The 13108-nt window shown below is 49.4% G+C and overlaps 1 protein-coding gene across 16 annotated transcripts in view; it reads right to left on the reverse strand.

Moving 5' to 3' along the window:
• LOC105251771 (broad-complex core protein) overlaps positions 1-13108 on the reverse strand; it is a 59124-nt gene that overhangs the window by 37816 nt on the left and 8200 nt on the right. For 9 of the 16 annotated variants that reach the window (XM_025411430.1, XM_025411433.1, XM_025411431.1 and 6 more), the window contains exons 2-3: positions 940-1141; positions 619-810 (exon numbers count right to left, since the gene is read on the reverse strand). In XM_025411430.1, coding sequence (XP_025267215.1) covers positions 619-810; positions 940-1125 — 378 coding nt within the window. In that variant the 5' untranslated portion in view covers positions 1126-1141. The other 7 variants (XM_011258762.3, XM_011258761.3, XM_011258767.3 and 4 more) reach the window with 7 other exon arrangements.

The raw sequence follows: 13108 nt of genomic DNA on the forward strand, positions 1-13108 counted from the left end.
CGATACGTATCGGTATTCGATACTTTACGGTCAAATTGTACGATTTTCACGGACGAGCCGCTTTATCTTTGTTTCGCTTGACCTATGACAATTACGAATTTGGAATCAAGATAGACGCGTTCCGCGTCGCGAGATAACGCGAAAGCCTTTCGCCCAAAGTAACGTTTATTGACGATAACGTATGTCGTCGTCGGGAGAGAGAGAGAGAGAGAGAAAGAGAGACGCGAAGGACACGGCCATGTGTTTACATATGCGCGTTCGCACGCGCACGTGAATGTGAGATACACGTATATATATGTATATATACAATACGAATTTACGTTACGCACACGTACACACGTGCACGTGACGCTCTTGGCAAACTCGAGAGCCATGTAATTGCGGCGTGCTCGATCTCGGCGACTACAGACGCGTAGCTCGGCGAAGAGGAAAGAAGAACAAAAAAAAAAAAATAGAGAACGGAAGGAGGCGAGTCGAAAAATCTTACGCCAGCTGTCGCACTTTGATTGTCACTCGTAAACACAGAAACCATCGAATGTAGCCGGTAGCGTCAAAGCCCGAGCACGCACGTACACTGGCGCTTTCGATCCCCGTAATTGCGTCCCCCGAAGACGTTACCTCGTCTCTGTCGGTTTGGTCGGCCTGTTGCGTGAGGCCCGATACCCTGAGGACCTCCGCGGTCTTTAGGAAACTACTGAGAGACCGCTGATGCACGTTCACCTCGCCGTGATAAATAAACTCCACTAAGGCATGTAAGTCGCTGAACGCCACATCCTGGAGCACTATCACCGGGTGCTTGCACGGCGTGCTCTGAAACAGCGCAACGTGTTGCGCGCGTAATCGTTAGGTGGTGGATTCTTGGACGGTGGGGAAGGCTTCGCCGTGGGTAAAAAAATTTGGCGAACGGACTTTTTCACAGCCGGAGGAAGGGACTCTTACCTTGAGCAATTCTCTAAAATACGGGCTACAGGCGGAGAGAACGACGCGATGGGCTTTCAGGCTTTTGCCGTCGCAGGCCAGCGTCACGTCCACAAAGTCCTCATCGTCCCGCAGATTTTCAAACGCCGAGGTTATGCTGCTCTGGTAATTGTTCCATCGCAGACAGAAATGTTGTGTATCTACCATCGTTGTGTCTATTCACCTGCAATTAGAAAGCGAATGCCTGCTGCTACCGATCGGAGGACGGAGGGAGGATCGCTTAGAATCTAACGAGCGAGACAGACATTTGTCCGTCCGCTAAAGCGTCTTAAACGCGACGTGCGACGGTGTAATTGAAATTTCGGCTACGACCCGCCGACTAGTGCACATCGATAAGCTTGTAAACTGATAATTTTAGATAAGTCCAATTTCGACATTCGAAAACACAATTGCAACATGTACGCATATTCGACTGATATCGAATCGCAATTGCATGTCCCGCGATATTTTTGCGATAAATTAGAGGTTGACTATAAAATTATAAAGGGGGGATCGAAAATCGCGGCGAGAAGAGTCTCGGAGAGAAAAGTGAGCGATTAGATATATACGAAAATTTATATTCCCGCAAAATTACGTAACGCGCGCTTTTAATTAATCTACGACATCTCGTTAAAAAGTCATATTAATAGCTTGAGATTATTAACGACGAAAAAGCTAGTTTTCGATAACTCATCATTTTTCTGCACGCAAATTTATTAGGAACAATTCGACATTGATATTATGTAATGTTGAGATTTATCGATCTGATTTATTCATCTTGGAGGTGTAAAAGGTGTAAAAGATTAATCGATATAAAAAGCGAGAAAAAAACGCGAGTGACATAACGATGCAAGTGGAGATGTTTCTTTACATCCGCATTGTGTAAATGACGATTTAAAAATTTTATACACGCATATATATATATTTTTTTTCGTCGAACGGCAATAGCGGATGACATAACGGATCGTCGAAATATCGCGAAAGAAGTGAAATATTGCGTGGCTAAGCTTACCGCGAAACCGGAAATAGAAACGAGCGTTTACTTGCCCAATTGCGTAGAAAGATGAGCGGATAAAGGACGCGATTAGCAGGAATAAAATCAGGAGACGCACGCACACACACACACACATCACGCGCACGCACGCACGCACGCATGGACACGCGCAGCGCGAATTGCTGCTTCGCCATACGGGAAAATTAGGTCGTCAAGCTGGAGCCGATTCAAAGAGAAGAGAGAAAGAGAAAAAAAGAAAGAGAGAAAGAGAGTACGTTGATTAAATAATTCTCTGCTACTTATAAAAGCGGGAGCACTAAATGTACGCTGATAGTGTTATCTTAGCATAATGATAAAAAAAAAGAGATCTTAAAACAAATTTACAAAACGACTCGCTGGCGCGACTAGAAAAAAATGGGTTGGAGCATTTAACGAGCGGCAAAGCGATCTCGCATTTTCCGCCGCGCGAAATCCAGGAGGATAATTATTCACAGCCGATGCATTTTAACATGAACGGAATCTCCGCGACAGACTCAGATCTCCGCGGCAATCTTTTTTCGTACGTCGAACCTCGTTGATTTAAGCTTGCTCCGGTGTCTTGCTCGCGAAAAAAATTGAAGCAAGACGGAAGAATCGACAACGAGAGAGAGAGAGAGAGAGAGAGAGAGAAATCCGCGTCTCCCGATTTTTCGCACTCGCGTGGAGATTGTTCCAATTTTTTTCAAGTGTCGCTATCGCGTCCTGCTAAAATTACATGTGACGAATCTGACAGATAACTTTGCTACCGAACATTGTTTGATAACAGACAGAAAAACGCGCGATGGTCTCTCGTACGTTGGTTCGCGTTGATAAAGCCAAGGAAAAAAAAACTACAACTTTCAGTTTACGACTAGGTCGCTCGCTTCATTGCCGGCGGGGCGAACGAACGGCGCTAAACTATTTACACAATTTGCACGCACCAGCCGGGATTAGAGGGAGAGAGGAGGGGAGAGAGAGAGAGAGTCCGGACGAGTCGCGAATAATCGCGAGCGGGATTACGCGAGCGCGGGGAATCTCGGGATCGAAATGTTTGAAATCGCACACGTCGCACGTAAACCTCGTCGCGCTCCTCGGTCGAGGCGAAGAGCGACGCCGAAAAGCGACGCGCGATCGATCAATCTGTCGGGGATCCTCCGCCGCGATACGATAGATACCTTCTCGCATACACACACGCACACTGACTGACGGAGAGAGCTCTCGTATAGTTTTTCTAAGGCACGCTCGGCCGGCAACCCGAGCGCGAATCACAGTCTGCCGAGTCCGGACGCGTTATCACCGAGGAACACCTATCGGCCGTCATGCCGCGTAAGCTAATGACCGAAACAACCGAGCCAAACACGACGACGATGATGACGATGACGATGACGATGACGCTGACGATGACGGCGACGGCGGCGGCGGGGGCGGCGAAGACGGCGATTATCTCGACGCGGGCCAAGAGCGAAAAAGAAAGAGAAGAAGGAACCGAGCACACTCGACACTCGCGACTCGAAGCTCGCCCGCGGCTGCTACTCTCGGCGAAAGATCGAGTCCTACGAGCGATCGATTCCGGCGGATCCTGCGTGACACCTGCGTGATCGATGCGTACGGCAACGCGTGAGATCGCGAGAGTGGGACGGAGATCCCCCCACGTATCGTCGACGCGCGAGGTTTAGGATGTTGTAGCGGGCGAGAGAGGATATCGGTAAATACACTTGAAATAAATACTAAACGATTTTGTCGTTCGTTCCTTCCTTCCTTCCTTCCTGCGCGTGGATCATCCTCCTACCCCTTCCCTCCCGCCATCGCGCGCACCAACCACCACCACCGCCCCCACGCCGTCGCCGCCGCCCGAACTGTCGGCCACACCGAAAGTGATCGCGATCAAACGGGGACGGCGGAGCGCGAGCGGGAGACGGAGAGGGCCGGGGAGGGACGGGACGCGGGAGCGACAAGGATCGAGGCAGGATCGAGCGCGTCGCGACTTTGGCGCTCGCCGCGCGCGCGAGATCCGCGGCTCATCCGCGCGCTTACGCGGATGCGAGCGTCCGTGATCGCGAGATCGCGATCGTCGTCCGGGTCACATGAGACACGAGGGGAGAGGAGCGTCGAGAGACACGGCGACGCGACGAGGATGAAGACGACGACGACGACGAGGACGACGGCGGTGGCGGTGGCGACAAGGATGAAGACGACGTCGACGACGATATCTTTCGCACTTTGACCGGGGGCGTCGCGAGCGAGCAGTCACCGCAGCAGGCTCCTTCCTCGTCGCATACCGTGCGCGAGCGAGCCGACCGACCAACCCCTAAAACGTCACGTCACGACTGTGCGACTCTGTTCGCGGAGAAGGCGCCGCGCTTCCCTCCCGTCTCGCGAGGCCGCACGAAAATGTACGAAAAGCCGGCGATCGTCGTCGCCGTTACGAGAACGGGGCGCGAGAGGGGGAGAGGGCGGAGGAGGGAAAGAGAAAATGCGCGAGGATGGGGCTGAGGAGAGAGGGTGCCGAGGATGCGCGCGACAAGGAGAGGGAAACGGCGGCGGGTATATTGAATGACACGCGGACCGAGAGAAAGATGGACGCAAGATTTGCCGGAAGAGGGGAAGGACGTTTTTTTTTTTATTACTCTTTTCTCGCGATACACTTCTAATCGATAAACGTTTAGAAGACGAGTGTACGTGTGCGTGGAGCGTGTGGCAGGAGCGAGAGGAGACGAGAAGGAAGGAAGAATAGCGCGGCGAATGTCCAATAATGAATTCTGCGAGCGACTCTGTGCGCGCGCTAAATGGGACGGAAACGGACGGGAAAAAGGAAACGTAATCCTTACGTCTCACCCGACGATGCGCGAGGGGACTCGAGGCCGCCGAATTTCGGCCGATTCAAAGTTTCCAATTGCAACGAATAATGGAAACTTTGAACCGACCGAAATTACGCCGGGAAAATTCGGATCGCGTCCCGTGAAATTATATCTCGCGACGAAAAAAGGTACGCGCGCGACAAAATAAAAAAGCCGAGGTCGAGGCAAAATAATGTTACGTGTTTGATGCAATTTTTTATCACATATCGAGAAAAGTGTAAAATTTATCGGTTAAAAATCACCCGCGCGAAACGCGACGTCTCTCTCGCTCTATCGAGATTCATTTTTCAAAGTCGAAAACGGTGTAATCTCGATTTCGGATTCAATTTCGCGCGTTGCAACTATTCGAAATAAATTGCCAACTTGTTTTCGCATCAAAACTATCGCATCCCTGAATTATCCTCGACTCTACGGTAGCTCTCGAATCGCATCGCGGAACTTTGCGCCTCGATCTTGGAATCGAGATTTTGCCAAACAACGATCGATTCGCGCGCAAATATCAAAGCGAGAACGTCGCGATCGCTCGCGAGCAGCAAGGTGCGAAAATGCCGACGTAATTGGGCGTAGTTTGCTCGCAAACTTTGCAAATAGCTCCGATTACCTCCACTTTTCGCGATAACGCGTACTTGGACTCGACGGGAGTCATTGTGCGGGGTTGCGACTCTATACGGCTCTCTAACAAAAAGCGAGATTTACTCAAAGAGATGCGCTCTCGAGATGCGCGGCCCTTTGGCTAATTACCTTGTGGCGTCGGAGAGAGGAAGAGAGAGACGGGGGGGTGGGGAGAAAGTCGCTCTCACGTGCGTCGCCCCTTCCCGGTGTCGTTTCGACGATTTTCAAACCACTATAACCACCACCACCATCCTCCGACCATCGGGTTCCGTCTGCGGTCTTGGCGGTCTCCTCTCGCTTCCGATCCTTTTCCTCCGCGCCGGCTGTCACTGTGCGGCACGTGTCACGTTAAATATCATCGTTCGCCGACGACGCGCGGTACCAAAGCCTCGACCGAAGCCCGGCGGTGCCCTCGTTATCGCCGTTTCGTCTGAAAAGCATCCGTGAATTTTTTTTCGCCTCGGAGAGACTCGTCGGGAGGAAGAAAGAGAGAGAGAGAGAGCGTTCCCATGTCGCGCGCTTCCGAGGTACCCTTTCGTCGCTGGCAGCGATGCTCGCATACCGTGCACATGTGCGTACGCATGCATCCACCCTCCCTCTCGTTTGCTCGCGCGCGCAACTTGTGCACGTTGAATGCACGAGTCACTCTACGCGATTGTTCCCTCGTCTCTCTTCCTTTCTCTCGACGCCCGCGTGCGTATGTATATTTATATATACGCGCACACCCGCAACGCACGCACGCACGCACGCATGCACGCATGCACATGTTGACCCTCGGTCGAGGAGCGGAGCGTCTTCTCTCATCCGCAGTCTCCGCGTACGAGAAATCGTCGCTTCACGCGCGAGAAAAGGATCTCCGGCCTCGCCTTTTTCTCTCTCTCTCTCTTTCTCCTTGTTGCGTTCGCACTCTTCCGACCGCAAGATACGAAACGAACCGCGAGACGAGGCGATAATGACCGACGGGCACGAGTGGACGTTCCGAAGCGGGATGAACGTGTACCTACCACGTGTGCCGATCCGGCGAGGAAGGAGAGCGTGTGCGGTCCCCCGTGGTCTAAGCTACGCGTCTCCGCGATCGAGACGAGGATCCTCGGTCCGAGTTCGAGGTCGCGGATCAACGACGGCGCCGATAGACATAATCACTGTCGCGGGGAGACTCGTCGATTCGCGACGACGGTTGAGGAGTTTGAAAGCGAGACGAAGCGACAAGTGTGCGTGCGTGTATTTTGTGTGCGTGCGTGCGTGTGTGTGTGTGTGTGTGTGTGTGCGTATGTGTGCGTGTGGTGGAGGGAGACAGCGGGAACGAGGACGAGCCGGAAGGAAAAAAAAAAGAGGAGAGACGCGCGTAACGTAAACCGGCGCGTTACAGTGACACCACGAGCCGACGAAGCACCAAGTACGGGCTGCTGTTCCCGAGCCTGGTTAGGACTAGCATGCGGGGGGAAGGCTCCCGCTCGCCCGCCGTTATTCTTTATCGGAGCATGAGACATCTGTCGTAATAAGTGCGGACTAAAAAATAGTGCGTACGCAGAGAGAGAGAGCGTGAGAGAGCCCAAGGCGCGCGAGAGCGAGAGAGCCGGCCGCCACCGGGCGCCATGGTGGGAGAGGTTGATGCTTGCGGCCGCGGCCGCGGCGGCTGTTCTGTTTCTCTCCCCGTGTACCCCGCAATCTTGGTCTCTTCCCTCTCTCTCTCTCTCTCTCTACCCCGCCGTAATCAGTTGACGAGACGAAAATGCGCGTAGCCGCCGCGAAACGAGTCCGGTCTCTCGAGCTGGAAAAAAATGTTGCCGCGTTTTCTTCTCCCGATCCTCTGGGTTGTTCCCTTTGGATTTCGCGGGAATCTCGAGACGGTCTCTCGCCAAACTTGCAAAAGTTTGAAAAATTCATCTCCGATTCGAATCTCGCGAGCGACGAAAGACAGAGAGAGAGGGAGGGAGAGATTTTTGACGCCTCGGCGTTGAAGGAGGATAAGAGTTCGATTTAGCCCGTTTTGAACGAGAGGAGGAAATTTGTAAAATGGTCCCTGCGCCCGTTTCGACCGAGATCGATAAACGAGATCCGCCGCTCCGCCGTTTCCCCGATAATTATGTACCCCTCATTCGTTAACATTAACGAAGCAAAAACGCGTTCGCTCGCTCGCTCGCTCGCTCGTTCGGGTATTTATCCTTGCCGCGGCACGCGCCGTCCTGCTCCTGCTAAACTCGACGGTAGCACCCAGAGCTATTACCCCCTCTCTCTCTTTCCTTCTTTCTCGCTCTCTCCTGCCGCCGCGAGCCGTGCACCACCGTAGGCGACCCCACTCGATTCGCCCCTCAAAAAATCATTACGCCCTTCCACGGGCTGCGCATGAACGCGGTTTTAATTCGCTACTAGAAAAGTAAAATGTAAACGGTGGTGGGCTCGAGGGCCCGTGAAGGGGCGCGGGTGGTGGCTGGTGGCGCGCTTCGGGAGGATGAGAAAAAGGCGGCGAGAGAGCGAGGGAGATGCCGGGTGGGAGGGAGCGGGGGACGGGCCGGGGGGGGGGTCGGACGACGACGGGGGTGGGACGGGCCAAGTTTCGCGGACGTGGTCGAGGACGAGGCGAGCGAGGAACGAAGCGACTGCAGGAGCGCGCGCGACGTAGGACAGATCCTTTTTCCTCCGACTAGCGACTAGGCAGGCAGAGTAAGCAGCAGCAGCAGCAGCAGCAGCAGCAGCAGCAGCAGCGGTAGCGGTAGCGGTAGCAGGAGGAGGAATATGATGGGGAGGATGGGACGCGCGGTGGCGAGACGGTGGAGGGGACCGACGACGAGAGAGAAAGAGAGAGAGAGAGGAGGATATGCTGCGCCCCTACTTCTCTAGGGGTTCCATTGTAATATTTATTGATTGGATTCCTAGAAGCCCAGGCTGTGAGGGCTGTGGCACCTATGCTTGGACTAGATTGCGTACGAACGCTCTCACGACGATCTCGCCACTTTTTCCGCTACGCTTTTTTCCTCGCCTCTCTTTTTTTTCCGCCACGTCGATTCCCAATCGACGTTTTTCTCCTTCTCTCTCTCTCTCTTTACGATTCACGTGGCGAGATTTGCGTAAATGTCTGCGACGCATTTCCAACGACACGTATCCTCGCACGGTTGTGACGAAAAATTGCGAGAAGCGAATTAATCGCGAATTAATCGGGATGCGTTGACGTTGAGAAAATTTGAGGTCCGAGTGAATGCGATGGATGGATGTCGAACGGGCGCGAGTTTTTCGCAACAATTTTTTCCGCGGGAAATCAACAGTTTGATGCGAGTAGCACGTGTATCCGATGCATGATCGATAACGGATTACACATTTCTACGCTTTATAGTGACTGCGAGATTAAAAATGATGGTAAAAATGAACAATCGTGTCTTGCGACGTGCAAGAATACTCGACGATTAAAAATTTAGCTCTGACATTGATTAGGAACGTTTCTGCAAACCATCGATTCAGGTGAATTTTGTCCAATAGGTTTCGCAAAAAGCATTGTATACTTTTGATTGACGTATAGAATCGACGCATATTTGTCGCTCGATAATTGAACGACTCAATTTGACTCAAATTGAACGATTCAATTTTAGTAGCAATTATCAAATGTAAATTCAACGCGGCATCTGCAGATATAAATTCGCCATTAACGTTTCTCGAGGATAAAGCGCGAGACGCGCAGAAACGTCGGCAGAAACGGCGGAACTTACTTTCACTGGCCTTTCGTACATCAATCGTTTTGCATATACATAGCACTAGTCCAATCACGTGACGCTGCGTTTCGCTTGCAGGTTCGTGTCTGCGTCAGCGAGAAGCAGCAGGTGTCCAAAAGCAGAGGTGACCATACTGCGAGGAAGAAAGAGAGAGACTGTGTACGTGTGTGCACGCGTATATATTCGCGAAAGAGCGAGGCGAAACGAGGAGAGCGCGCGCGCGCGTGCGAACGGCGTGGAACTGGTAATCCTTGATCTTACGTGACGTAATAAATCCTCTCCGAATACAGGAGTTGCGTTAAATGCAGAGTGTGTCGTCTCGCGTCGGAGCGACCGAAGACGCTCGATCGGCAAAAATTTACAACCGGCCGTAATTGATTTTAATGAGCGGCTCTCTCGCGCATGGATTTGGCGAAATCTCAAGGATATTCGTAAAAGTGAATGCACAAAACTTTTGCGGCATTTAAGCCAACGACTATCGCGTGCAAATTTAACACGGATACAACGCAGCGCGTGCGTAATTGAATTTCAACGAGCGCCTCATGTTAAACTAATGTGGAATTAGAATTGTATGAATTTTTTTTATTCCCCTTTTTTTACGTTTTTTATTCCCCTCTTTTTTTAAATATGAATATACGCGTAAATGCGTAGGCTATGCGAGCTATAAAATTCATAGGATTAAGGGAATGTTGGCTCGCGAGAAACTTGATCGATAATCTCTTGCTATTTTATTTCCGCATAAAAATTCAAGCCCATATATTCCGGTCCACATGTGTCAATTACTGCTATACAATGTACATGTGAGAGAGAAAGAGAGAGAGAGAGAGAGAGAGAGAGCGAGAAAGCTTTGTAACATTGTACGCGTCCGGATGGATGCTTGAATTGCAGCCAGAAGCGTCCGCACCATGTAATCATCCGAACCGACCTTTTTTGCACACCCTATATTCTTCATACGCACGGACGGATCCCTATCGTTCCGTATCGTACACTTGCTGCCTGCTCGCTATTACGCCGGTGTATAAAACTTCGTACCGTATATATTTCGGTTATTTCGGCAGCAAGATGAGATCCCCTCGGTGATATTCAAATGATTTTAGCCAAAAAAAGCATAGATACATTTGTAAAATTATCGTTATCGCTAAAAATTAGACATCTAAAATTACGATACGTCACGCAAGAAAAAAAACGACGTATTAAAAACGGACTGCTAATAACAATGTAACCATTATAATCATCGCATCGTACCTCATTTCGAATATGGAAACTATTCTTGTATGATTTATGGCCTCGTTTCTCATTTAAAAATATCGAAATAACACCTTAATTTATAAATCCCAAAATCTGATAATTTTACCTCGAAACACGTTGTACATTTAACTTTCGACGGAAGGGAACGAGATGAGACGCGAGGGGGAAATGTACGAACGGACGTGCGAAATTATCGATTTTTTTCAACTACCGATTGCCAAGACGTCATTATTTTTTTTTAGATTGTCCTTTGGTATAAAATACAAGATGAAAAAAATGTATTCGTCGAAAAATCGTACAACGTCGTTTAATTGCGATAGGCGGCAGGCCGCGCTAACGAGCGGGCCGTACCGAGTAGCACGAAGCGACCCAAAATTGCCTTGCCCCTTCCTCTCTTCCTTCCCCCCCCCCTCGCCCCGTTTCCTTTAGCGGGCTGGAAGCGTCGTTAGCGCTACGCACCTGCCGGTTAAAGTGCCGTCGAGACTCGCCGCGTTTTCCGGGATTCGTGGAGACGGATCGACGTCGATACACATGCACACGTACGTACACACGTACGTATATCCGCGATAAATCGCCCTGTTTAGGGAAGCGACGCGGCTGCCCGCGTCCCAAATGCACTTTGCACACGCAAAGTAACAAAAGGCGGAGGTGAGGCGTCGGGGCAGCATACGTTTGATCGCTACGTACCCTTCTCCCCCATTCTTTTCGCCTATCCTCCTCCGGTTCCCCCGCTCGCCCCGGTCTGCTTTCGCGGAGACCCCGCTCCTCGCTTTCTCTCTCTCTCTCTTTCTTTCTTTCTTTCTCTTCTCTTGTCTCTATTTCTCCGTCCCCTCCGTGCGAACCGGTACCCTTTCCTCTTGCCCTACACTCGCAAACATTTGGTGGCCGTTGACCTCGAGCGGGCTAATCCGTCGACAGCCAAACAACCAATTATTTCTCTTCAACGGTACGCTTCACCACGGTCGACATAGACCTAAACGTGGGAATGCCCGGGGTACCGACGAATCAGGTGAAAAACTAACTTTGACCGAGGACAGCGCGTCACCAACTTTAGCCAAGTCAAGTTCCTTTTATCGTTTATCTCTCGAGCAAGAATGTAATTAAAAGACAACGATGAATATTGCACACTAGAGCGAGTTAATAACGGACTCTGTCTAAATTTGGTCTCTTAAATACAAACGGATGTAGGAGAAATTATTTCGATTAGCGAGGTTTTTTTTTTAAAAATCTTTAGAAAAAATTCTTGACATTTTTTCAAGATTGTTACATTTTTAACGAGAGAGCAGAAAGAACATGTTGGTTTTTGAGACCAAGACATTTCAAGTATTATACATTGATACTTACAATTATATAGCAATGATATGCATACGTAAAAATTTACGAGGATGAGAGAAAAGAATAATTTATAATTTAAATATTTAAGAAATTTTGGAAAAACATACATCTCAAGATTTATTATTTTTTAACAGAATCTATATGCGATGTACAATTTAAGAATGCCGACATGTCGCGAATTAAATGCAATTAAATAGATGTAGACGTCGATGAATGTTTGATTAGCCGAAATAAACTGTCTGTGGTACCGCGATAGAGAATCGACTTTATGTCGCAAGTTTTATTTCTGTTTCACGCGCGCTACTCTTGAATATAATATAAAAAGGGCTCGCGTCGAAGACCTTTTGTCGTCTGGCCAATACTAGATACGCACTACTTGATACGGGACTAGTGCCGTATGCGCTACTTTGCTCGTCTATTCTTACGCTATCCTGTACTACTGCGGATCTAAACCGCCGCTAGGGATAAGTTTAGTTATTTGCAAATTATTGGATTGGCACCAAAAATTATTTTTATCTTCATCTGCGAAAATCAACGTTTTAAAATATATTTTTTCTATACTCGTAACATCAAACTCACTGAAATTATATTTAATAACTCTATAAAATATCCGCACAATTTAAAATCGCCTCGCAGCTGGTCACGGAATATTTTTAGGATATCTTACGATGCGACATAACATAATTGTAGAGATGTAAAAATAATTGATAAAAAAAATTACATGTCGTGTATATATCTTTTTATGGCGGATCAAATGTCACATTTTTGTCCTCTACAATTGCAACTAAGCAGGAACAACGACAAATCCTTATCGTGTTTTTTACAATCAAAACGACTCGCGTGGCAAAATTTTGCCGTATCGACACGATTCGTGCTGTTATCGCGCGGTTGAGGTGATTTTAACGCAGGGTAACAGTTCCTGCAAATGCATTTTGCACGTAACATTCCTACGAAAACGCGCGCGAGAGAGAGAGGGATTTAAATACGGAATTTCGATTCTGCGCAAAGAGAAGATACATACGAATGAAAAATGCACGTCTTGTCACCATTACTCGCATTAAATATATAACGGCGATAATCGACTAAAGGCGGTAAAAATCAATGCGCGAGATCATCAATCATCGATTCTCGAAACGGTCGCGTCCCGACCTGCTTTCCGCGCGATTAATCGAGTCACGATGATCCACGAATATTTCCGTCGGGGCTTAAAAATACTGAAAACAGGTCAGCAGCTATATTTTTAATTGTAGCGCAGACAGTCGGCTGCATCGAGTTTGCATGCCCGAGATACACATGCACGAGATGTACGTGTGGATATACGTGTGTTTACAACGCGCGGTTTAAAAACGCGGGTCGCGGTGAAAAATTGAGGATGCCCCGTT

The sequence above is a fragment of the Camponotus floridanus genome, unplaced genomic scaffold (genome assembly GCF_003227725.1).
Source record: "Camponotus floridanus strain SB8 unplaced genomic scaffold, Cflo_v7.5 scaffold4, whole genome shotgun sequence".
NCBI lineage: Eukaryota > Metazoa > Arthropoda > Insecta > Hymenoptera > Formicidae > Camponotus > Camponotus floridanus.